Source organism: Micromesistius poutassou (genome assembly GCF_964030765.1).
Source record: "Micromesistius poutassou genome assembly, chromosome: 23".
NCBI lineage: Eukaryota > Metazoa > Chordata > Actinopteri > Gadiformes > Gadidae > Micromesistius > Micromesistius poutassou.
Window position 1 is genome coordinate 2,435,203 of NC_140293.1, and position 25,497 is coordinate 2,460,699.

The following is a 25,497-nucleotide window of genomic DNA, read 5'->3' on the forward strand; positions in this document are numbered from 1 at the left end:
CCAAAAACCAAAACGTGTGGGAGTTCAAGTGATTAGTGTTATATGTATCAAATTTATTCTCAAATACACAAGCACGGGTGACAATATGAAATCCAAAACACTACGACCACACTGCCCTTCCCTCTGAAATGTTTACGTCTCCACGTTGCACCTTTATGCTTTGATTACACATGATCTATATAGCCACGCATACAAAAGACAAATGAAATGGTTGAATATTGTTGTCAGTAACATACACATTATGTATAGGAAGCTTGGGCACTTGGATCACAGCAAGTTGAGGATATACATTCTAGGAATTTCTTAAGTACCGATTTTTGTTTCTTTTGCAAGTGTGAGTGTGTATGTTGTCTCTTCATTCAAGTACCACATCAAATAGCCCAGCACCGAATAATGTTATTCTTCACAACAGCGTTTCAACAACTTCATCAACTAGACAGTGATTAATAAAAACACACCAAAGTTCACTCAATATTTTTTTTTGGACCTACTGTCTTTGCATTTACATTGGAGTAGTAGTAGTAGATGTGTATATATACAACGATGGTTCCTCGGAAGACATAGGAAGAGTTACCTGTGTACCCTTGTGTAGTGTAACAGTCTCTAGTAGAATATATATATATGTATATATATATATATAACAAATAAGGCACTCGATTCAAATTCCTCTGGCTTCAGACTGCAAATGGATAGCACTGCGTGTGTGTCTCTTCCACTCCACACTTTCTAAACGGTTCCAGCTATGTTAAGTACGGACGCCCACTCACCCAACCCTTGGCATCCGCTCTAGTTTTTAGTGTGTAGCGATGTTTAGCGTTAGGATCACTACGTATTGGTTGGGAGTGGGTAAGCAAAATGGGGAAAAGGGGGGGGGGGGGCCTAAATATTGTTCCTCTCCTGACCTACATCTCTATTGGAGGAAAACACACACACATACACACACGTATACACACACACACACACACACAAACACCCAGTGCTTACATATCATTCAGTTTTAAAAACCCAACAGAGAAGTATGCGTCAGGGAGGGCAACAGACATGACACTTTCTTTGATATGGCCAGTCTTTGTAGTGTTTATACAATTCTTTCGATAAAAAAGGCAACACGTTGAATGTCATTTGGTTGTGGGGGAAAAAAGGGGACAACTAGAAATGTGTCTAAACCGTAACTACAATTTTTTTTAGTTTTTTCAAACCCTGTTCTCACCAAATTCTCTTTTTCCCAATCAAAGCGACAACCCATCTATCCAGCACGCCCTCGACAAAGCGACCAGCAGGGGTCAGTCGAGAGGGGGTGCGGCGTGGTAGCCCCCCCCTCCCCTCCCCTCCCCCCCCCCGTTTTGATGTCCTCCGCTCACGGCGGCGAGACCGCGCCTCCCGTCGCTCCCTCCTCCTCCACCCCGACCCGCTGCCCCCCGGCTACATCACGTCCACAAAGAACTCGCTGGGGTTGCCCATGGCCAGGTGGAAGGACTGGCGCGAGGCGGTCAGCTCCGGCGGCACCGAGCCCAGGTCGCGGGTGGGCGGGGCTCCGGGGGGCCCGCCGGGCACGTTGGAGGGCAGCTGGGCCATGGCGGGGTGCATGGTGCCCGGCGGCATCTGCTGTGCGTGGGAGAGCGGGTGCGGCGCGCCCATGGCCGGGTGCGCGTGCTGCGGCACCATCATCACCATCATGGGGTTGTAGGGCAGCGGCATGCCCGGCGGGTACGGGGACATGTGGGGCGGCGGCGGCGGCAGGCGCTGCTGCTGCTGCTGGTGGTGGTGGTGGTGCGAGCGCTGCGTGGAGGCGTGGCTGTGCTCGCTGGGCGTGGCCGAGCCGTGGCCCCGCCGCAGGCTGCTGCGGGTGGAGTACTCCGACTCGCTGCCGCTGCCCGAGCGCGAGTCCCCGCCGCCGCCGCCGCCGCCGTCCGGCCCGGCGCCGGGGGACTTCTCGCTGCCGCCGCCCAGCGTGCTGCCGGGGCCCTTGCTGCTGCCGCCGCCGCCGCGGCGCCGCTCGCCCTCGCTGCGCGTCGAGCCGCTGCTCCGGCTCCCTGGAGGGGGCGCAACGCAGCCGTCAATAGGAAGCACTGGTACCAAGTACCAGGACATGATGACAAACAATGAACTGACTAACTAAGTACTAGTACCAGGACCGACACAAACAATGAACTGACTAACTAAGTACTAGTACCAGGACCGACACAAACAATGAACTGACCAAGTACTAGTACCATGACCGACATAAACAATGAACTGACTAACTTAAGTAGCTGACCAGGAAGTAGTAGTGGGAGATATATATTGAATGACAGTAGAGAGTAAACAATACTGTACCTAACTGTATAGATATAAGGATTGTATAAATATATAAAGTGTAAATATAGTACATCAAATTGTACAAATAGATATGTATAAGCTGTGTAGATATAGATATATGGATTGTATAAATATATATCATATTGTATATAGAGATTATAACATAAGGAACACAGGAAGTTAATTTAATAAATAGTAATTATTGAGCTGTGGAAAAGAGGTAGGATTAATTATGTTTTAAACTTCTTCCTACTCCTTTTCAGGCATATCAATTAAATATATCTAATATGCTTTTTTATTTTTCTGAAATAATTTTCGTTTTTGTTATAGACATTTCTTGCTTTTCATTTTGTTTTTTTGATCCGTTCAAATTTCCTTGATTGCGTCTGAAATAAATGTAATCAATTAAATTCAAAGCAACGACATTGTGTGAGAGCACACACACACACACACACACACACACACACACACACACACACACACACACACACACACACACACACACACACACACACACACACACACACACACACACACACACTTCAAAGTGCATTTCAACCAGCGCTGACCTTCGCTGTGCTGGCTGCCCGTGCTGCCCGGGGCGTAGCTGTAGCTGGTGAGCTCGTGGTAGGGCGGGGGCTGGCTGGAGTAGGGGTGGGCAGCGTAGGGCTGGTAGGAGAAGGTGTGCATCATGGGCCACGGCGAGGCCCCCGGGAGGGGCAGCGGCGCCAGCGTGTCCTGGTCCGACGCCCCGCTGGAGCCGTCGTTGTCGTTCAGGGAGAGGTTGGCCATGTCTGGGGGGAGGAGGAGGAGGAGGAGGAGGAGGAGGCAAGATGCAAGATATGAGGAATTGTACTAATATAAACATTGCATTACATTAATTACAGTACATTTATTTAACATTGAAGGAGGCCCCAAATGGTGAAAGTTTAACTGCACACAAATTCAAAAAATTATATTCTATGACATAGAGGCAACAGAGACAGATCGAGAGAGATAAATAGCTAGAGTATTCATCTTCTTTCGAACTACCACTGTACATCTGATATGCAAAAATGTACAAGATGACAGCACTAGGGGGCGTCATTGTACACTGTCCATGTGTCAATAAAGTGTGTATCTTCAAACTGACTCATTCGAACTCTCCCGCATCAGTAAACAGACGTAACGTGGACTTCGGTTGACGCACGATGCCATGAGCATGTACCAGTGCCCCGCCCCAAATACAACCCCTTAGTTTATCAAGGGCCTAGCCTTCCTATCCCTTCACTCTGGCTTCCCTACGTGGCGTCATACAGGTTCACCACAGCTTAGCAGAGCACCTCAAAAACAGCATAGAGATACACATCAAGTTTACAGCACAATCAAAAGTTCAATTGGCTCTGGTTTCAGCCTGTTATCCACATATACAAAACAAATCAGATATCCTGAGGTTGTGAGGTAAACTGTGTTTCTCCCAAATCGTCAGTCGCCATCTCTAAAAGGTCATTGGATCGAAAACATTGCCTTATAAATCATTTCTGTTAAATCCCACCTGAAAAGAAATATATATATATATATATATATACACACACACACATTTTCCAGATGCACGCCATAAATGTGCAGACGGGGGCTAGGCTCTAGGGATGTCTACAGGGAGACATTCCAGGGCTTAGAGACAGAAGCCTCCGACTAGGGGGTCCTACCCCTCCCCTCCCCACCCACCCCCCCACAGCCCGGCGGCCCACTCACAGTTTTCACAGTCGCTGAAGTCCCCGAAGATGTAGTAGCACTGCTCCGAGAAGGTGATCTTGTTGACGGTGTGGCGGATGAAGCCGGCCTTCAGCAGGTTGCTGGCGTACTTGCGGGCCTCGCGGCGGTCCTGGAAGCCCTCGATGTGGTGGAAGAGCCACTCCACCACGTCCGAGCCTGGAGGGACAGGGGAGAAGCGGGAGACATGCACCGGAGAGTGAGGCGGCGGCCATTGCTTATTCAACCCCACTGACCCGCGCCCGCCATAATGGTTGGCGTGCGGTGTTCTAGGTGTGGAGCGGTGGCTTATGGGTAAGGCAAGGCAAAGCAACTTTATTTATATAGCACTTTTCATACACAAGGCAGACTCAAAGTGCACTGGGTACTGTGGATCAGAAGCCTTTCAAACTAAAAAAGGGGGATGTTTTATTAGCACGTTACAGGTTAACCCTTTCCCGTGCTACATTGGATAACTTTTTTAATATTCAGGTTTTCCAATCACAAGTGTGGTTTGCTCACTTTGCTTGTACTGCCTGGGTTTTTTGCGGTCGATTTGGTGCAAAATTAAACAGGTGAAAAATGACCACTTACTATCAACACTTTTGAATGTTTGTGAAAAGGGTAGGTCAATAGGTATCGATGAGCAAATATAACATGCAAACATATCTGGCACTTGTTTTTCCCTGAAGTACGTGGACAAGAGGCACTGAACAGAGAGCCTTCTGGGAAAAACAAGCCCCTCTCCTGGATGCAAAACCATATCCTCTGCGAGAATAGAGCGCCAAAAGGCATTGCTTGTAGTTATTAAATTCAAATAAAGATATTCCAATATTGATCTGAAGCGTTTATATTTGGCCTCTACTCAAAAAGGGAATTACACAGAAATATAAGGTTGATTTATGAGTTACGCTGCCTGATACCATTCTGAAATACACCCAACTGCCAGTTATATATTATATTATAACAGGAATGTTCAACTCAAAATGTGTTGCGTGTGAGAAGCCAGACCCGAAAGGAAAAAAAAAAAACGGCTGGTATGCCATCATTAAGGGACCATGTGATTCACTTCCAGGTGATTTCAATTAAAGAGACAACTCTTTTTTTTTTTTTTTATACTCCGCACTAGCATTTATAGAGAGAATAGCTTTTGTCCCCTCAGGAGTCACACGCCTTTAATTCAGGGAGAATAATGTATCCGTCCGCTGGCTGGCTGGGTTGGTGGGCGGGTGTGTGTGTGTGTGTGTTTGTGTGCATGTGTGTCAGCGAAAGCACACAACCATTCATACCGCTTTGCGGTAACGGAAAAATAGCCATGTACCGCAGGTTTGGACAGACGCCTATTAAATAAATACCTAATAGCAGACGTCCATCGCCATGATTTAATAAAGTTGAATGGATGTTTTCTGTGTAATTCTACTGCCCGTAACCCTTGTATTCTGAATGAGCTTAGAGAAGATAAGCAGTTCTCATGCCAGACATTAGTCAGATAAAAAGCGCATGTTGACAGGCAAGCGACACTCGGTTGCTAGGTGACAGATGGTGTACTTGTTACTGACAGCGGCCACGGCAGTCACCTGATTAGAAAACCACTGTAGGCGTGTGTGAGTGGAAGGGTGGCTAAATAATGACCCCGCGTTTGTACCAACACTCCCGTGCTATTTGTAGAGTAAATGTGTTTTTTTTATAACACACACACACACACACACACACACACACACACACACACACACACACACACACACACACACACACACACACACACACACACACACACACACACACACACACACACACACACGTGTAGCTATCCCGACCCACCTCGTTTCCTAAATCTTCTGAATCTCGCTGCCGTTGTACATACGTAGTAGTAGTACATGTTAATAGTCATCTAGAAAAGCAACCCACACTGGTGTGTCCTACACACAGAAGTGCTTTGCAGATCTTCAGACTACGTCATCAGAAAAAGCGTTGGGTCGGCCCAGAACATCATTCTGAGTCAGCCTTTCCTGACGACTAACCCGCTGGACCGTTTCACTTCCACACTTCCCCCTCCCCCCCCCTCCCCCATCTGCTACGGCGCGTCTCCACGTGGACGTAGCCAACAACCAGCGACGGGGAGGGGTCCTCAGGCGCAGGCCGGTCTTACCCAGGAAGGCGTTGGGGATGGTGATCTTCAGCCACATGCGGTCCCGGACCTCCAGCCCGGACTCCGGGGACGCCATCGCCTTGGCGACCGACGCCATGTCGGAGTGCAGCGAGAGGTTGAAGTCGTCGAAGCCTGCGGGTGAACGAGTGAGTGGAGAGGAGGAGGAGGAGGAGGAGGAGGAGGAGGAGGAGGAGGAGGAGGAGGAGGAGGGAGACAGGGAAGACCACTATGGTTAAAATAAAAAGAGCAGAGATGGGAGGAGGACACGGGAGAAGAGCAGAGCCGGTCCCTGAGGGGAGCCCTCCACTGAGATCAGAGTGCAGCAGAAGACATCAGTCACTTGATAAGAGAAAGGGACGGGACTAAAGTGACAAAGAGTGTCGGTGCCGGTGCCACGCTACCAGGCGGGCCGCACACAATGGGAAGGGGAGACGGGGGCCGGTGAGCGACTGACGACACGCCAGACAAAGAGACGGGACTGAATCGAGGACGGGAAAGGATATGGCCGCTTTGTGAGGAGACGGAGCTCTGCCGCGCTGAAAGATGAGCACGGTCGAGGCCGACACAGAGAGGCCATTGTGTGACTGTGTTGGTCTGAGTGCATGTAATTGTGTGTGTTGATTTGAGTGTGTGTTGATTTGAGTGTGTGTGTGTTGATTTGAGTGTGCGTGTGCGTGTGTGTGTGTGTGTGTGTTTCTTGCAGCCAGTCCTAAAGACCCGAGACGGTGATGACTTTGTGTTTGTTTGAGCCTGCGGGTTAATACAACGTGTGTGCACGTTCGTGTGCGTGTGTGGTCCATGTGCGTCCGAGGCGTCGTGTGTGTGTGCGTGCGCCCCTTACGTTCAGTCTCGGTGACGGAGGAGGAGGAGGTGATGGTGCTGAGGGAGGAGCTGCCTGGGTAGGGGGGGTAGGCCCCGGTCAGCGCCACCGAGTGGCTGACCCACGCCGCGGGGTCAATGGGTCGGATCGGCTCGTCTGCACAGACGCCAGTAAGGTGGGGCAGGGAGGAAGGACGGCGTTACATCAGCCATACGGTTCATACCGCTGTATCAGAGATCATCAACACGGCGGTCTACGCTCTGATTTAAACATATACTATACTCATAAACATGTACTGTACTGCTAGTGGAAGAGATCTCTTCTCGAAGAAACTGCTTAAATAAATCTACTACTTCTGAAAAAAAAATCTCCTTCAAAAAGACCTGTTAGGACTAAAAGACCCATGTGCTACTTCTGAACGATATGTCCTTCTGCAAGACCTCTACCATGACTAAAAGAAATTTACCATGACTAAAAGACATGTACTACTTCTAAAAGACATGTACTACTTCTAAAAGACATATACTAATTCTAACAGACATATACTATGTCAAAAAGACATCTACTCAGACTAAAAGACATGTACTACTTCTAAAATACATGTACTACTTCTAAAAGACATGTATTACTTCTAAAAGACATGTATTACTTCTAAAAGACATATACTACTTCTAAAAGACATATACTATGTCAAAAAGACATCTACTCGGACTAAAAGACATGTACTACTTCTAAAAGACATGTACTCCTCCTACAAGACGTGCACTACTGCTACGGTGACCAGGGGGTCTGTGTGCGGCAGCACTCACTGCGGGGCAGCGTGAAGTATCCCTGAGGGGAGGGGTCCCAGCACTTGGCCACGGTCAGGATGATGGGCCTGCAGAGGAACACACCACACAGACCGCCGTCAGAGACCCACCCGGACACTGTGTCCCCCCCCGCCCCCACCCGGACACCGTGTGTCCCCCCCCCGCCCCCACCCGGACACCGTGTCCCCCCCCCCGCCCCCACCCGGACACCGTGTCCCCCCCCCGCCCCCCGCCGGACACCATGTCCCCCCCTCCTGTCCCCCGCCCCCAGCCGGTCTGGTCTGGCCTCCCTCGCTCTCTCTCGTTCTCTCGCCCGCTCGCTCACCCTGGCTTGTGCACGATCTCCCGCAGCACGCGCACCGCGTCGTCGTTGCTCATGTTCTCAAAGTTGATGTCGTTCACCTGACCAATCAGAGACGAGGGACGCAGGATTACAAAACACAATGCAGATAAAACGCAAGTCAGTAATACTTCATTAATATAGCGCCTTTCATACAGAAACTGCAGCTCAAAGTGCTCTATACATAAAATCAGAAAAAAGGAAATAATGAAAATAAGAAGGACATTTTGTCAAAACCTAACAATTTAAATCACAGTAAAAACAAAAGATGACTAAAATACAAGCAGTAAAATGCAACAATCTTGGCACCAAAGCAACACGTTTGCTCTTTAACGGGCTAACTAGCCATCCACCCATCGGGGGGCCATGCGGTCCTCCCGTTCCCCACCTGCAGCAGCATGTCCCCGGGCTCGATGCGGCCGTCGGCGGCCACCGCCCCTCCCTTCATGATGGAGCCGATGTAGATGCCCCCGTCCCCCCGCTCGTTGCTCTGGCCCACGATGCTGATCCCCAGGAAGTTGTACTTCTCTGTGGTGGTGGTGAGGGTGAGGGTGAGGGAGGGACCACAGAAGAAGACTTTGAGTTCGAGAGAGTTCGATGTTCTGATTATTCCTGCACTCCTAATAGACGCTCTTCACAGAGGTGTCATCGTAGGACAAACAGAGGCGTCGCACATAACACTGATAGGGGGTCTGCTGCTCTTGCGTGCCAGGGTACGGGTCCTGGACTAAAACTAGTCTGGGTCTACTGCCGTGCCCCTGCTACGTGAACGCAGCAGACCCAGAATCAGTGTTATGAGCGACACCGCCGTTTGTACTACAACACCTCTGTGACACCTCACAGAATACCAGCTTCTACCATCAGGTAGACGCTTCAGAGTGCCCACTGGCAGGCTGAACCGTTTTAGGAATTCATTTGTGCCCACCTCAATTAAGATCCTAAATGCCCCCAGGACCAAACAAACTGTGCAATTGTACTATTGATCATGACCCATGGTATAATACAGTGGGCGAGGGAGGGTTTTGGGCGGGTGTGTGTATGTGTGCATCGCACTGTTTCTTGTATACTGTGTATATGTTATATGTGGCCTGGGGCCTATATGTATGTATGTATGTATTGTCTGTACCTGTACTGTTATTACTGTAAATCAGCTTTATATGACAGCATTGGAGTCCAAGACAAATTTCCTTCCAAGGCCAATAAAGTGTATCTTATCTTACCTTATCTATCTGTGAAAAAGGTCTACACGATTAACACTATACACTTATACTATGCTCATAGGCATACATTGTTCCAATGATTTGCTCATTCGGAAACCATCATTTGTGGGTTATAGTTTACATGGGTTAATCACACGGCACAGGGACAGCTGCAGGCGGCCATGAGCTCATAAACAAGGCATTAAGGGGGCGGGACTGACCCATGTTGAGCGTGACGGTGATGATGTTGAGAGACATGGTGGAATCCGTCACACTGCTGAAGGACGAGGCCTGGGGGGGGGTCAAGCAGAGCACACACACACACACACACACACACACACACACACACACACACACACACACACACACACACACACACACACACACACACACACACACACACACACACACACAGTTATAATTCATAAGAAATTGTGAGGGATAGATTGTCCCCACTGTGGGAGGATAATATGCATTACATTCTTTGAATGTTTTACCATTATGCAAAATAAATCTAAAATAGACATCACTGTGTGGCCCGGCGAGGCTGTGCTTACCCTCTCCAGCCTCGGGGGGCGCTGTTTCCTCCGTCTGCGGTGGCGCTTGAGCAGCCTGGAGGCGGTGCTCTGCTCTGTTGTGCTGCTGAACCTGAGGGGGGGGGTCACAGGTCACCAAGAGTTGAGAGGTCAGCTCCCCCCCCGTTTAAAAACCCTGCCATCCCGCCCACCCTCCCTCCCTCCCTCTCCTCTGAACCCATGTGACTGAACCGGAGAGCTCCCCCTCTGAAACACAAGTCCACAGATCCTGCCCCCTCTCTGGCCAAGAACGCCCAGTTGAAGCCCCCCCCCCAGACGGGCGCACGCCATGAGACGGGGGCGGTGAGGTTACCCACGGGGGGGGAAACCGTTTGAAAGCCTTCCTGGTATAATAATAACAAATGTTTTGCATATTTTGCCAAATCGCAATGGCAGAAGAAATGAACAAAACTATTCCTCCCGGTTTATGAGAGATTTTGGCTTTGGATCACGACACACACACACACACACACACACACACACACACACACACACACACACACACACACACACACACACACACACACACACACACACACACACACACACACACACACACACACACACACACACACGTTTGCGTTCCCCAATAATTTATGGAGAAGTGTTCCAACTGTTCACAACCACACCTCTCCCGACGATCCCACAAGGCTTTTTAAAAATCAGTTTCAATAAAAACAGACAGTCGCCTTCAGAAAAAGGGCTTTGTTTTACTCTCCAGTCCCTTTCAGACTCCCAGGGAGACACACGTCATCACCGGGTGAGGCCGCCTACAGGTACAGGTACGGGAGACACCGGGCTCAAACCAGGGATACCCCCTGAATCCAACACCCCCTCGACCCCGACCCCTTCCAGACCCCTTCCAGTATCCGGCCTCCCCCCCCCCCCCTCACCTGCTCATGGTGTCGTCGTCCTCAGAGTCACAGAAGCTGGTGGTGTCCAGCTCGCTGCTCATCACCGTGGTGGAGCTCTCGTAGCCCGCCAGGTGGCGCTCCAGGCGGCTCTGGCCGTTCATACGTGGCCCTGCGGCACCACAGAAGAAGAAGAGGGAGACAACAGAGGACGTTAGAGAGAGAGAGAGGCAAGAGGGAAGTTAGGGGGAGAGAGAGAGCGAGAGAGAGAGAGATGGAGAGAATGTTTGAGGTGGACGTTCAAGTTTAATCATGCCCGGGAGGATGTTTTTGCGGGAAAAAAGATGAAAACAAACATTCTGCTGGCCCCCGTTCACGGTGCTCCATTCCACAATCATTATCAGCAGGGGACCATCGCCTAGCAGGGGGAGAGCCTGCCAGATCTTGATGGTCGAGAGACCTTTGACGACGAGAGAGAGGTGTATAGAGAGAGAGAGAGGTAGAGGTATAGACAGAGAGAGAGAGACAGAGACAGAGACAGAGACAGAGAGAGATAGAGATCTAGACAGAGAGAGAGGTAGAGACAGAGACAAATATAGACAGAGAGAGATAAAAGCAGGGATAGAGAGGAGAAGAGATACTGAGAGAAAAGAGGGAGAAAGAAGGAAGGAGATTTTTGGTGGTGCTCCTCCACCCAGGGGACTAGGGCGGGAGGGGGGGGGGGTCTCACCGTGGGGCTCCAGCAGGGGGTCTCTGTGGCGGGGGCGCTCTCGTCGGAAGGACACCACGGACTCTGTCTCCGTCTGGTCGTCCAGGGTCTCCACACTGCCGGCGGCGTTAGGGCTGCCCCGCCAAAACACAGACGCAGGGTTAGTGGGGGTTACGCATCCGTGAGGAACCAGACAAGAGTCAACCGACCACAATGCATTCATTCATGTGACACGAGCGTTTCACAATGGCCTAATAATCTCACTTGTTACGATCTCCCGAACTTCCACTTGGATTACACCCAGTGTCACACCCTAAACAATGTCACACCTGATACAAAATCATGAAACTACGTAGACTGCAAACGACAAAGATACAGGACAGGGACAAGGAAAATGTGGCCAGTGTGGGACCTTCAGGAAGGTACAGTCCAGGGGGAAACTCCCTACGAAAACACTTGGGGCTACAATCTAGTAATTTCGCAGACACTTTTCTCCAACTTTAAGTAAATTGAGACACATGTTTTTAAAGGAGCAGACTGGGGTTAAGCACCTTGCTCAACATGCCTAGAGATAGATTCGAGACTTTGGGACTCGAACCCAGTAGCTTCTATTACGTTCATAAACAATCTCTGTGTCCACGTCTACTAGCCACGGTGAAAGCGGGGGCTTGCTGCACACATGAGGAAGGCGTAACGTGTCGCAGATCCCTCCTCGTGACAACTAAATAGGCGTGGCGCGCGTGATGTCATGTTACTAATGGGCCCGGGCGGCGTTTTATCAGACCCGGGTGCAGATGGGCTCCGGCCGTGTGTTCCTGGTTAACAGTTGGAAACAAGAAACCTGAGGCCAGTGGAGGTATTCAAGCAGAGATACTGTACCTGCAGTTTCACATGACAATGGGATGGGTGTTGGCCGTGCGTGTGTGTGTGTGTGTGTGTGTGTGTGTGTGTGTGTGTGTGTGTGTGTGTGTGTGTGTGTGTGTGTGTGTGTGTGTGTGTGTGTGTGTGTGTGTGTGTGTGTGTGTGTGTGTATTGATGCATGTTTGTGTTTCAGTGGGAAAAAACGGCTGTGAGACTGCACTGTGTTTCAATGTCCTTTAATGGAAGTCGGGGACCACACATCTTCTGGGTCTGTGACATGTGTAAGTGTAGGCTGCTTTTTTTTTCCAACACTCAACTACCTGTTACCTCAGCCTCAAGATGGGCCGTGAGAGGTAAACACAGTGTCAGCGTGCTCTGGGGGAAGACGTACTTCTGTTATTCTTGGGGTGATGCAGTGAGGTGGAAAGTGTCCTGAACGGTACCTTTAAAAATCACAGCTCTGGATAAAGGTCCCCGCATAACATACATTATGAAAGTGTGTGTGTGTGTGTGTGTGTGTGTGTCTCTCTCACTCTTTCATAACATACATTATAAAGAGTGTGCATGTATGTGTGCGTGCATGCGTGCGTGCGTGTGTGTGTGTCTCTCACTCTTTCATAACATACATTATAAAGAGTGTGCATGTATGTGTGCGTGCGTGCGTGTGTGTGTGTCTCTCTCACTCTTTCATAACATACATTATAAAGACTGTGCGTGTGCGTGCGTGCGTGTGCGTCTCTCTCACTGGAAGGACGGGGGCCGGGAGTCTCCGATGCCGCCGGTCCTCTCGGCGGGCGGGGGGGGCAGGGGCGGGGGAGGGGGCGAGGGCTGGGCCGGGGTCTCGGCGGGGGGCGCCACCGCCACGGGAGGCTCCGCCGCCGGGGCGTCTGAAGATACCAACTGGTAGAGAGAGAGATAGGACGTCAGCGAGACAGTTGGGAGAGAGAGAGAGAGAGAGAGAGAGAGAGAGAGAGAGAGAGAGAGAGAGAGAGAGAGAGAGAGAGAGAGAGAGAGAGAGAGAGAGAGAGAGAGAGAGAGAGAGAGAGAGAGAGAGAGAGAGAGAGAGAGAGAGAGAGAGAGAGAGCCTCGGACAGACCAAGTTCAAGAGAGCAAAGGTAAAGATACGAGAAAAAAATTATAAAAGAAGGGTGAGAAAGGGAGAGAAGAGGGGGGAGGAGAGGAAAGAAGCAAGGAAAGAAGGGGTGGGGCAAAGGACCTTTAAAAAAAAAAAAAAAAAGGAAAGTGGAAGTGAACAACAAAGGGAAGGCAGAGGTACAGGGAGGGGGGAGAGTGGGAGTAAAAGGGTGAGAAACAAAGAGGAGAAATGGAGGAGGGGGTGGCCGGTGAGCAAATGGGGTAAGATGTCAATTACTTTGACATACAAACATCGTATTCTTTTCACGTGGATGTCTCAGGGGTGTACTGAAATGCTATCCCACACTTAACCCGTCTCTCCTCGTTGTTCAATGAAGGTGTGTGTGTGTGTGTGTGTGTAGGTTCCCACGCACGCACACAAACGCACAACCGCACAACCGCACAAGGAAACAAGCATGCACAGCACACACAGACTTAATGCGTCCAACTAGGCTGCATACGGCATAACGCATCCAGCTACCAGGGGCTGGGATCAAAAAAGAAATCAAGTAGTGCACCCAGCCAGAATATAAAGCACACAAATACAAACTTCACCCAGGACCACAGGACCGTCCAGCTCCTCTATTGACTGAGTAAACGTGGTAATTCCCGGTCAACCCCACCAATTAAAAGCACTTGGTGGGCATCTAGTCCACGGTAGTACGGGCGGGAATGTCGTGTTTCATGTCTCCGGTACGACTCCGGTCCGAGCGCTTCAGCACCTGGGTCCCTGCTCACGCCGACAAGCCCGGCAGCCATGCCTGCGCCCCGGTTGGACCCTGTCCAATCCAGAGGAGCACAAGCGGGGTGAACCGGCCCGGCCCTGGATGTTGAGTCACTCCGCTAATGGCCCCGTGACCGCGGAACACCCGTTCTCCCGGGATCCTTCCCCCGGCGTCCAGACATCCATCTTGTGTGTGGATCGCATATCAAGTCCCGCCGGCCTGTTTTCTTTGCAGCCCCCCCCAACCCTCTTTTAATTCTTCCCCTAGGTTTTTTGTTATGTACTTAACAGATGCCCGAGTGCCAAACCTGCCCAACGGGGCTAATTCCTGGTGTTTTTTTTGCCTTGGCTTACAGAGGGGAATTCCACCGCAAAGTCAAAATAATCGCACTTCCAACGTCAGCGCAAGGTAGAAATGATTAAGTCCCTTTGTGGGGGTTAGCCGCACAAATCTCTCAAAATCTCTCAGGAGAACCGGCGAGCAAAGGAACCAGTCGAGGACTACGTCTCAATGACATGGCTCTCTGGGTAGCTGGCCCGGAGAGAGGCACACCACGGAGCGGACGTCGCCCCCCGCTGGGAACCCGTGTTGGAGCGGAGAACGGGAGCACATGTGGGTCTTTAGGGTACCTGCTGCCGGATTCCCAACAGGACCGATGCGGGCTTGTTTCATTGGGTACGATTGTTTCCATTGGCCGGGGCCGCGGGAGCAGAGCTTCCTTTGAACAAGAGCTGCGGGGTGGAGTTGAGACAGGCCCCCGGACTGAAATATCAGTGGCTGGAGAGGTCTACTCCTGGCTTTCACTGCAGGGTAATATGACCGGCTGTATTCATTACAGCTCAGCCTTGCAGTTAGAGCCTCACCACGCTGGCAAATTGACGGCCCACCTCAAGCACACTGTTCGACCCATTACCTCCACATGCAGCACAGCCGGAGAACCAACTAATGCGCATATTTGGGGAACTGTGTCACCGGCTTGGGAACTCAAGACAGCAACGCAGCGCTCCTCGTCGCCATTCTGAGCGGAGCGGTTCTAGGCCACTGGCTGCACTAATGCACTTATTACACTGGCACGTCTGGTGACTCCATTTCCTATTGTATAAAACCAAAGTGGAGTATTACGGCTGGACTATTACACCCTATGAGCATCAGTTCTGAGCCAGTTTGACCACCTCCAAGGGAATAAGGAAAGTTTAAAGTCTTGTTTGAGAGATAATTGGGAAAGGAAGGAAATTGGGATTGCTGGGATCAAAGATTAGAGGCGTGCCAAAACAGAGTTCCAGGCCAGACATTTAAGAAGGGCTTAATGCAGTGCAGACGTAGGATTTACTTTGCATATAGTGTCTCCAAGACCAGGTATTGCGTGAGTGATTGCTGTGTCTAGTCTCAGTGGTGTCTCGTGTGGGTCTAGTCTCGTGTGGGTCTTTGGACGCAATAGTCACCGGCCAACCTCAGTTCCCTCATGTATGTAATGGGAAGGTCTTCAAAAAGGTTCAGCAGGCCCAGTTCTGGCTGAGGTTTCTAATGTCTTACCCATGACACCACTCTTCCGTTGAAACACGGCAATTTGGCGCTCTCATCTGAGATCTCCTCCTTCACCACCCTAGAGAAAGAAGGGGGGAAAAAGGTTATAAGAAACGGGCCTTACAGCCATGAGTCAGTGCAGCATGGAGCACAGTTAGGACAAAATAATTAGCACACACATTTCAATGGTCAAAGCGATAAGCCAAATATGCCCTCCAAAAACCCAGTGTGCTTAGGAATCTTGTCAATGAATGAAGACAAACAAAACAATGCTTGCTTTCATAATCAGATTTTGCGATCAGGGCTATGATGGGCTTGATGTAATTAGGCAGCTCCCATTGGCCAGCCTAATCAGGATGTTACCCACAGGGCTCTTATTGGCTTGTCAACACCAGTTGGTACTGGCTATTTGATCCGTGTCCAGCAAGGGATAATGTCTAGCACATGCAACATAATGACTTAATTTGTAGTATAAACAATTGTTGTACTGGACACGGTTACTTTGTTGTTCAGTTTAAAGTTTGGCAGTTTAAATAAAATTATAAAAAATAAAAATAAAAAAAGAGCACTGAAAATAACTTATTTTTAAGCTCAATTCAATTGCATCTTAAGTGTAAATAGAGCTATTGCCTAAGTCCACCGCATGTTGCTGTTTAATTTAAAGGCAATATAGCTGCCTGTATGTGACACTAAATATAGAGGCCACATTGCTGTACATTTGTGTGGTATTATTAGTTCCAATTATACCGTGTTAACATGTGTTGTGTCCGTTTAACTTTCAAAAACGGAAATGCAGACTTTACACCCACCCCCTGCCTCCCGCTGTACCAAGAGGCTTCCAAACTCGCAACCAGGTTATAAACACTCCTCAGTGTACGCCAATTAGAGACCTGGGCCCATTCCACGGCTAGCTCTCATCTGCCACGGTGCCGTCGCCTCCCAGCTACAAAGACGGGACGACGCTGGCCTCCATCCATCCATCAGTCTGTCCCTCCTCCTCCCACCAGCCCTCTCTTCATCTTTGTCCGCAAGACAAACGAGTAGACGAGCCTCTCAGAACTGCCACTTTGCCATTACGGCCGTTTACAGGGGTGGGGTGGAGGAGGAGGAGGAGGAGGAGGTGGGCCACAAGTGCTACACAGAAGGGGACACTTGAAGGCTCCGACAGCCCAAGGCCTCCCCGAGAGGTCCTGTCATGGCCTGGGTCCGGCGGGTGCGCTGTGTGCCGGAGGTTTGGGCCCGGTCCACTGGGGTTTGTAAGCAGCTGTTGAGGGCAGCTCTTGCGGGCAGAGTGGTAGCATAGGGCCAGATTGTTGTGGGTACTGGGGGGGGGGGGGGTAAGTGTATGTGTGTGTGTGTATGCATGTGTAAATATAGGCCGCATTGTCTGGTGGGTTTCTACATGTTACACTATCTTGTTCAGCACACACACCTCATTAGAAACCGGCAGAAGGATTCAACCTCCGACCCCCTCGGAGAGTAATTGTCTTCATACCTTTGCCCACCAAACAAAAACTAATGACCTCGTCTCACACATGCACTTAAATACCTTGAGTGAGTGTGACACACACACACACACACACACACACACACACACACACACACACACACACACACACACACACACACACACACACACACACACACACACACACACACACACACACACACACACACACACACACACACACACACCATGCTGACTCCTTTTTGGCATATTCATTAATCCTCTTAAAACAATTCCCTGCTCTCCTTCGGCAAACACACAAGAAAGAAACCCTCCCTCTCTCCCATTATCTAGAGATGCTCCACCCATCCAATTTTTCACCCCCGGTTGCTGATTCTAACCCACACAGACACACAGCAAATGGCCTCCTCCTCCTCAGCTAGCCCAGGTTCACCACGACGTGCTGGACTGAACGGGACTGCAGTGTGTGCTATGGATATCCACCTCCTTTCCTTACCACACACACACACACACACACACACACACACACACACACACACACACACACACACACACACACACACACACACACACACACACACACACACACACACACACACACACACACACACACACACACACTTCTATTCGACAGCTGGCTTCTTATTGGGGCTCATGAAAACACAGACACAGTTCCCTACTCCTGGGCTGGAGAAAGAAAATGTCCTAGCTTTGATTGGACAGCTGACTCAGAGCTGGGTTTGAAAAAATGTTCATGTGAACTCTGTAGGGGATGTTTGGGCTAGATGAGAGAGAAAGAAAGGAGGGCAATAGAGCTAGACAGCATAGGTTAGCTGCAAAAACTTTCCACCGTCTCCTATGAAAATAACGATTCCTTGTACTCTGAGTGTTTGTTGATTTAGAAAAAAAATAGTGAAATAGCCTTTGAAAACAACAAGCATTAAAAGCTGTGATGGTTTAGCCCATCATAAGATCTTAAGATACATCTTATTTTCACGAATGTTTAAAACCAACAATTGTTTTTGTGGCATTGTCTGTCGTTATATCAGTTACCTTAGTCAATATGTGATAATCTGTGATAGTCAAGCATGTTTTATCATGCTGGTTAACTGTCACACGGTGGAGACGTCGGTTTGAATAACCGTAAATCGACCATCCGGGTCTGGGAAAGACACTGCATGCAGACCGCGTTCCCCCGGCGAACAAAATAAAAGATGAATTGATAAAAAGGAGACAGCCCTTTCAGACTGGAGGCTGAGAGAAAGGGGAGACAGGAAGAGGGGGGAGTGAAGGAGGGACCTCGCAGGCCAGAGTGTGAAGCAGGGAGACAAAAAGTGGGAGATTCTCTCTCTCTCTCTCGCTGAAGAAAGAAAAGCCCCAGGATTTCACAAGATGATGGAGCGAGGGAGGAGAGCAAGATGAGGATTAACGCACAGAATAACGAGCAGGGAAGGGGAGGAATGCCTTCCATTGTTTGAACGATTAATACATGAACTACACATGAAAAATGTCCCTAAACGTTTTGTTGGTTTTACATTACACTTGATTTAGGATTTATTTTTTATGAACTGAACTTGCGGCTAGTAAAAAAAAAAAATCAATGTGTTTAGAATTATTATTAAAGTCGTCATTCAGATGACTAATATGTATAAAGCTGTTAAAACAACAAAACTATTCGACACGTATGCATTTAATTCCCTTTTTACAACGGGGTCCATTGTTACAGCAGCTCAATTTACTTAAAAAAATATAATAATAATGATCCAATTAATCACAGCCACGGAGGAAGAAGGACTCCACAATTTGAGAAAGATTCAAATGATGTGCCACTCTTTGTCAAAGCATAGTGTGTGTATATCCTCTGTTGGTCTGTTATCACCCATCATTTTGCATGCAAAGCTGCCACTTATTTTCGCACAGAATCACTGCAAAACACACTCACCCAAAGTCCTGGTCCATGGACTTGAAGAAGAATTTGTAGTTGGGCTTGTTCAAGACCTGTTTAAAATCCAGCAAAGTGATATTCTCGGCAGGAATGGGTATCTTCACCAAGTACGGCGTCTCCTCCTCGTCGATGTGATATATTATTTTGGTTTCTGCCATCTTGACGCTCCTTTCTTGTTTTAGTTTAAACACTCAGCAGTCCGGCTAGGTACCGTAGCTCACTAGCTTGTTAGCGGCTAGCTAGGTGGCTAGCGAGACGAAAGAGGTGAAACGATGGCCACTGAGGTTTTTCCTCCCCGGGCCAGACACGCAAAACTTTTTCAAAACCTCTTGTGCCGAAACGCTTCCCCCCCGCACTATGGACCTTCTTTTTTCCCGGATACGCGCTTACAATGTTCCCCTTTCGCTCGGGGGTTAAAACGGCCGCACACGCTACATTCACACGATGAACTACCGACAACTTTTCCCCCAACAAAAACATACAGGGGAGGGGGTCTAGAAACTTTTCACGACTTTGCAAGCCAACGCGGCGTATGACGTCGACGATGCCCCCTTACGTATTTTTGGAGCGTGCCCCCCCCCCCACCCCCCACCACTCGCTGCTCGCCGTTCTTTCACAATCACAACACACTGGGAGGTTTTACAATCGCAAAAGTCCCGTTATTGTAAATGATGAGTATGCCATTGTCTGCATTAAATGCAACATTCCGCTCCACTCACTTTTGCTTGACGTCCAGCGGCTTGACGTTTTGAAAGCGTTGGGTAATAATTATTGGTTAGTTGTTATATTTGCACTACTAAGTGCAGGACATCTTGACAGGCAATAATTCTCTTTGAGACAGTAAATAGCTGCATATCCTAGACATTTCACACAAACTCGCTATTACACACGCGCGCGCGCACACACACACACACACACACACACACACACACACACACACACACACACACACACACTTTAAGACCAAACATGAGGTTAAGGAAAGGTGAAAGTATGGAATAGAATGGAGTATGGAATCTTATAATGCCATTCAAGTCAATATAGCATGGATGCGAAACTGAAGTCAAGGGCTGTGCATTAAGACAAGAGGGTACATTTATCAATTGAAATGCAATTCAATAATGCATTGCATAGTGGCTTCCTGTACACAATAGGTTCGTGACTCTACAGCATGCTTGCTCCATGTGGTGCCAGGGGACCTTTATGGAAACAGAGCCAACCACAACCACAGTTACCAATCACCTCCCACAGACTGCATTGATCTGAGACCTCTTCAATGATTTATATTGCACAGAAGCATGCATAATCGATCATTCTGCAAAGAAGGATGACAACAGTTGTGAGTCAGATGAATAGCAGTAGTACTGTGTGGTGAATGAACAAAACAACTTTAATACCAACGGGTGACAACGTTGGCATGTTTACTTTGGGGCTCTGTGTGTTTGTGTTTATATGTTTCCACAAATTGCATTATTTTCCTTCGGTCTGACAAAGCCTGTCTGACTTTTGTATGTTTATTCATAAAGTCAAAAACATCTGTGTGCATACTCAATTGCATTCAAAGCAGTGTGTAAAAACCATATCAAGGGCATGGTACGTTTGCTGCAGTTTTACCAGTTTTAATCGTTTTACTTATTAAGCAGTAAGGTGCTTTCCATACCCAAAACTAAATTCAGTTAATTAGTTTGTGATAATGAGTAATTCGTTAATTCATTATATAATAGACTCATGCAACCATTTGTCACCCTAACAATAGATTTATCAACACTTAATATTCAGATATTTAGATACAATATGGTGGGTATATTTACACATATAATTCAAGTGAACCAAAAACAAATCATTTTCATATAAAGGAACTTACCTGTGGTGCCACCTCCATGTATTGAATCAGTCGAAACATATTCTCTAGCCATGATCCAAACAGCAAGAAATAAGAATAATCAAAAAACAAAGTTACAAACTTACAAGTTCCAAAGTTAATAAAGCTAGAAATCACACACACAAAAATCACACTGGAATCTAAAAAGTTTGACCCTAGTGAACACATGTCTCACCACGGTACCCATAATAAGAGGTATTATAGGTAAAAAAAAATTGAAAAAAAAAAAAGTGTTTCAACCGTCCCAGACTAAGAATGATCTCACCCTTAAAGGTGACACATTATACCACCAGGTGACGGATAGATGAGCAACGTTTGCTACGGTCCACTGGGTCGGCCGGTAGGCTGATCTATCCAGCACACACATCTAGCCGGACACGCCCACCTGTGATGTCATAACAGACAGATTTTCCAAAAAACGGCGTGTAACGGCTAACCACACTCACACCTGGCGGCGCATCACGGGACCTTTTAAGAAAGCCTGCTCACTTGTGGAACAAGTGCGGCCCAAAGACCACACCCACCACGCACGTGATCACAAACATGACCCAGAAGGCCACGGCCAGCACCTGCACACACACCAGCTTCCTCTTGTGCTGCTGCCTGACCTGCACCCTCACCTCCTCGGCCCTCAGGCCCGGGGCCCCTAACCCCCCGGGGCCCCAGAGTCCCGGGTGCGTCTGCTGCACCTGGAGGCTGACGGTGGGCAGGATGATGAAGCGATGATGGTGATGATGGTGATTCATGACGCCGCCCGTCTCCATGGAGAGCACCACGCGCTGGGTGACCGAGGCGTGCAGCCGGGGCGTCGCCTGCAGCGATAAGGGCAGGCTGTGGGCGGCGGCGGCGGCGGCGGGGGGGGGCAGCCGGGCCAGTATCCGCAAGTTGGGGGGCAGGCAGAGGGCGTCGCCGCTCAGGAGGGGGGTGAGGTGGCGGCAGAGGGGGCAGGGGATGGCGGGCAGGCCGTGGGTGTCGCACGGGCACAGCTGGATCCTCTGAAGGCACTCGCCGCAGAAGACGTGGAGGCACTCCAGCATCAGGGGGCATTTGGTGTAGCGGTTGTACTCCTGGTAGCAGACGGGACACTCCGCTTCCAGCGGGTCAGTGCCCGGCACGGGGGCCGCTAGCTCCCCCTGGTGGGGGGCGGAGGCGGGCGCAGCGTTCATGGTGCAGGAGGGAGGATTGAGGAGGTCGGGGCACATCGATCACCGATGACTTGTAGTCAGCGCTTGGAGTTTGGCCTGCAGCCTGGAGAAATAAGACCTCTGCAAGATTAGCTGATTGTTATGTCATGTTAACAGTAGAACTGAGAAGAGATCAATGTCAGAATCTCTCTCTCTCTCTCTCTCTCTCTCTCTCTCTCTCTCAGGAGATTGAGATCTCCTGAGAGATTTTTCATCTGAGCATACAAAATGTTCCATGAGTCTCTAGAGCTGGTGAGCCATAGCCCACGCAGATTTTTTTAATACTGTTGTATTTAGTTTACAATTCTGTAAAAAAAATGACAGAGGCTACGAGCATGCCCATATTTGATCCATTCAACCAACTTGGCTCTATCTACCCTCTCTCCCAACAACACAAACAAATACTCTCTCGCACAGACACACACACACACACACACACACACACACACACACACACACACAAACACAACAAAGGTTACCAAACTACAAAGGTAATTAGTAATAGACTGTGGGAGAAACTGTGCTGGATCAGTTCCCTCTAGTTAGTACCAGTTAAAGTGTCATAGCGTTCCCCAGACTCATTCATGATATAAAATCACCCTGCTGAGCTTGGATGGATTCCAATAAACTGACCACCATAAAGAAAGTGCTGTGTGTGTGTGTGTGTGTGTGTGTGTGTGTGTGTGTGTGTGTGTGTGTGTGTCTGTGTGTATTGCGATTCTTTGTACGTGTGCAAATGTGCGTCTACATGTTAACTTTAAGTATGCCCTCCTTGGACTCTCTCAGTTTCTCATCTCCCCGTCCCCCGCAGCGTGGAAGGAGGCCAAATCAATCAAAACGGTCAAAGTAGGACCAGTACTAACTGTACTAAACTCTCACCAGGAACACGCTGATACCTCACAGGAAACCAATCTCCTTATAAGGTCATTCCTGCCAGTACACAGACACACAAACGTAGAATGTCAGACAATAGTCATTAATGTCATAACTCATCACATGCATGAATTGAATTGTATTGATTCATTCAAGATGTATTAAGTAACAGCGAGAGTAACAAGATGAAAAAAACCAAAACAGTGACTCTCACAGCGCCCTGCCTGTTGTTTGTCACAACACACTCCCATTACACCCAACACCATGTGCCTGATTGTTCCTTTGAGACCGTTGGCAAGTCAAGCCCGGGTACATTATATGACTGGACTCAATGACATCTTCCTTTTACAAGAACAAGACTGTCATTTGTGATTTAACAATGCTTTTCTAATCATGTCATAATTTTTGCTTTACAAAAGCATAAATTGCTTTCATAAACGTATGAAACGCCTCCTGATGAAACACAACCATGAGGACCAAACCCTGAAATAGAGCCGTTCTGTGTCAATAACACGATGCGACAGAGGGAGGGGGGGGGGGGGGGTCCCCACCACTGGTTTCTACCCTACAGGAGACAAGAGACACTTACGAGACACTTACCGGCTGCCGAGCATCCCGTGCTTTCACTGCGACTGATGAAGAGGATGTTCAAACCTGTAAAAGCTGCCAACACCACTGCCCCCCCCCCCCCCCATCTCTCCCTTCTACGGCTACACATCCTAGACATCCTGGAACCACGCCCCCCCCCCCCCCCATGGCCGCCGCCTTCCCTGGCAGCCAATCACAGCGTCTCCATCTACACCTGTCTCTCTCCGTCATGGTGTATTTGCCAGCCATGCTCTGCTGTTGCTCTGTGGTGCCTACATTTTACCCATCCACTCCCCCCCGCCCGCCCGCCCGCCCGCCCCCCATGGACCTTGCTTCTCCGTCACGACAGATCCCATGGGGTGCTGGATCGCGTGGTTACCGCAGTAAATAAGTCCCTAGCAACGGGGTGGTACCAAGAGACAGTGGCGTCAGTTGTTATGGCAGGTCGCACGTCTATTTATTATAAGACGAGGAATATGTATATACTATACCACAGTGTATTTCTATATCATTTTGTTTATGCAGAAAAGTGCATGAATAATATTTATTTCTAATAATAGTATCGGCCATCCCAGAGATAGAGGTATAATAGAAGGGGCGACCACAGGTGTAGCTCATTAAGTTAATTAGGAGCCGGTAGGCATGTCAGTGCCCATAATTAATGAGCTACGCCTGTGTTCCCCCCTGCTGTCTCACTGTTGGGCCTTTCTCAATACCAGGAACACTTCAGTTCCGACTTGTGCACTCGGTAGTTCGGACTTGGAAGTTCGGCTCCGGTCCACGGCTCAACTCCCGAGGACGGGAGGACGCGGTACTGTCATTCCGCGGTTGGAATGACGGTACTTCATGACCTCACGTCTTCACCCAATACGACGAAGTGTGATGTACAAACATAGTTGATGTACACAACATGTATGTATATATATTTTAGGTGGTTGTTGTTAGGGTTGTTGTTGTGGGCGTTTGTGAATGAATGACAAGATTCCACATCAGACATTAGAAATGTGGACCCAAAAGCATAAAAATGGGTCATAGTTATAACTAGTTGTTACAACTTATATGGTTATAAGTAATAACCCTCCTTCGACATTGCCAGTTGTTTTTTGGCATACAGGGAGGCAGGTCAGGAGCAGAGCTAGACAGGTCAGGAACAGAGCTAGACAGGTCAGGAACAACAGAGCTAGACAGGTCAGGAACAGAGCTAGACAGGTCAGGAACAGAGCTAGACAGGTCAGGAGCAGAGCTAGACAGGTCAGGAACAACAGAGCTAGACAGGTCAGGAGCAGAGCTAGACAGGTCAGGAGCAGAGCTAGACAGGTCAGGAGCAGAGCTAGACAGGTCAGGAGCAGAGCTAGACAGGAAAGGAAGGCTGGGGGGTGAGGCTGGGGGGTGAGGCTGGGGGGTGAGGCCGGGGGGTGAGGCCGGGGGTGAGGCTGGGGGGTGAGGCTGGGGGGTGAGGCTGGGTATCTGGGGAGCGAGGCTGTGGGATTGAGGAGTGCAACTGTTCGGAGGCCCCGCCTACAACCACTCTTTGCTGACGTGGGACACCATGTTTGTCGCCACCACTGCGGCAAGCCCAATGACAAGCAACACAGTCATAGGCCCTCGCTACTTCCATGCGGAGTTTGGCTCCAGAGCTGAGAAGTGCAAACCTAAGGTTGTCCTTGAAAAAGGGGCAAGCACTTTCAAAATATACCAGGCAGGTGATTGGATGAACCATCTGTCCGGAACAGCCTCCTGGAAAACAGTTGGGTGGACACAGGCTCCCATGGGTGCCAAGGAGAGCTTCCAGTAACCCCCCTCCGGTCCAAGCTCTGATGTTAGTGTCGGGG

General features: G+C 49.2%; 2 protein-coding genes across 3 annotated transcripts; both read right to left on the reverse strand.

The window, feature by feature from the left end:
• Positions 1-1,356: 1,356 nt before the first annotated feature.
• On the reverse strand, positions 1,357-19,633 carry dvl2 (dishevelled segment polarity protein 2). Of its 2 annotated transcripts, none has more exons than XM_084487164.1 (15): positions 19,136-19,633; positions 15,735-15,804; positions 13,088-13,242; positions 11,503-11,615; positions 10,815-10,944; positions 9,904-9,994; positions 9,568-9,637; positions 8,536-8,675; positions 8,133-8,209; positions 7,808-7,875; positions 7,020-7,154; positions 6,179-6,310; positions 4,033-4,209; positions 2,868-3,092; positions 1,357-2,033 (listed from the first exon to the last, which is right to left on the reverse strand). In XM_084487164.1, the coding sequence occupies exons 1-15, from the start codon at positions 19,294-19,296 to the stop codon at positions 1,423-1,425; spliced, it is 2,355 nt and encodes a 784-aa protein (XP_084343290.1). In that variant the 5' UTR covers positions 19,297-19,633; the 3' UTR covers positions 1,357-1,422. The 2 variants fall into 2 exon arrangements, with proteins under 2 accessions (XP_084343290.1, XP_084343289.1); XM_084487163.1 differs by having other exon boundaries at positions 7,020-7,165; positions 7,807-7,875.
• Positions 19,634-21,505: 1,872 nt separating this feature from the next.
• Positions 21,506-22,186, reverse strand: LOC311368378 (uncharacterized protein; the record flags this gene model as incomplete). Its single annotated transcript, XM_084487178.1, has 1 exon — positions 21,506-22,186. One exon carries the CDS (start codon positions 22,184-22,186, stop codon positions 21,506-21,508), a length of 681 nt encoding a protein of 226 aa, XP_084343304.1.
• Between the last annotated feature and the right edge of the window lie 3,311 nt (positions 22,187-25,497).

What these genes read in the sequence shown, in the direction of transcription:
- dvl2 (XM_084487163.1), bottom strand. Translation starts at nt 19,296, where the DNA reads ATGGCAGAAACCAAAATAATATATCACATCGACGAGGAGGAGACGCCG. An exon ending in TCCATGGACCAGGACTTTGG is followed by an intron (nt 15,805 to 19,135) that starts GTGAGTGTGTTT and finishes TTCTTTCTCTAG; the next exon opens with GGTGGTGAAGGAGGAGATCT. An exon ending in CCCCCTGCTGGAGCCCCACG is followed by an intron (nt 10,945 to 11,502) that starts GTGAGACCCCCC and finishes GTGGTGCCGCAG; the next exon opens with GGCCACGTATGAACGGCCAG.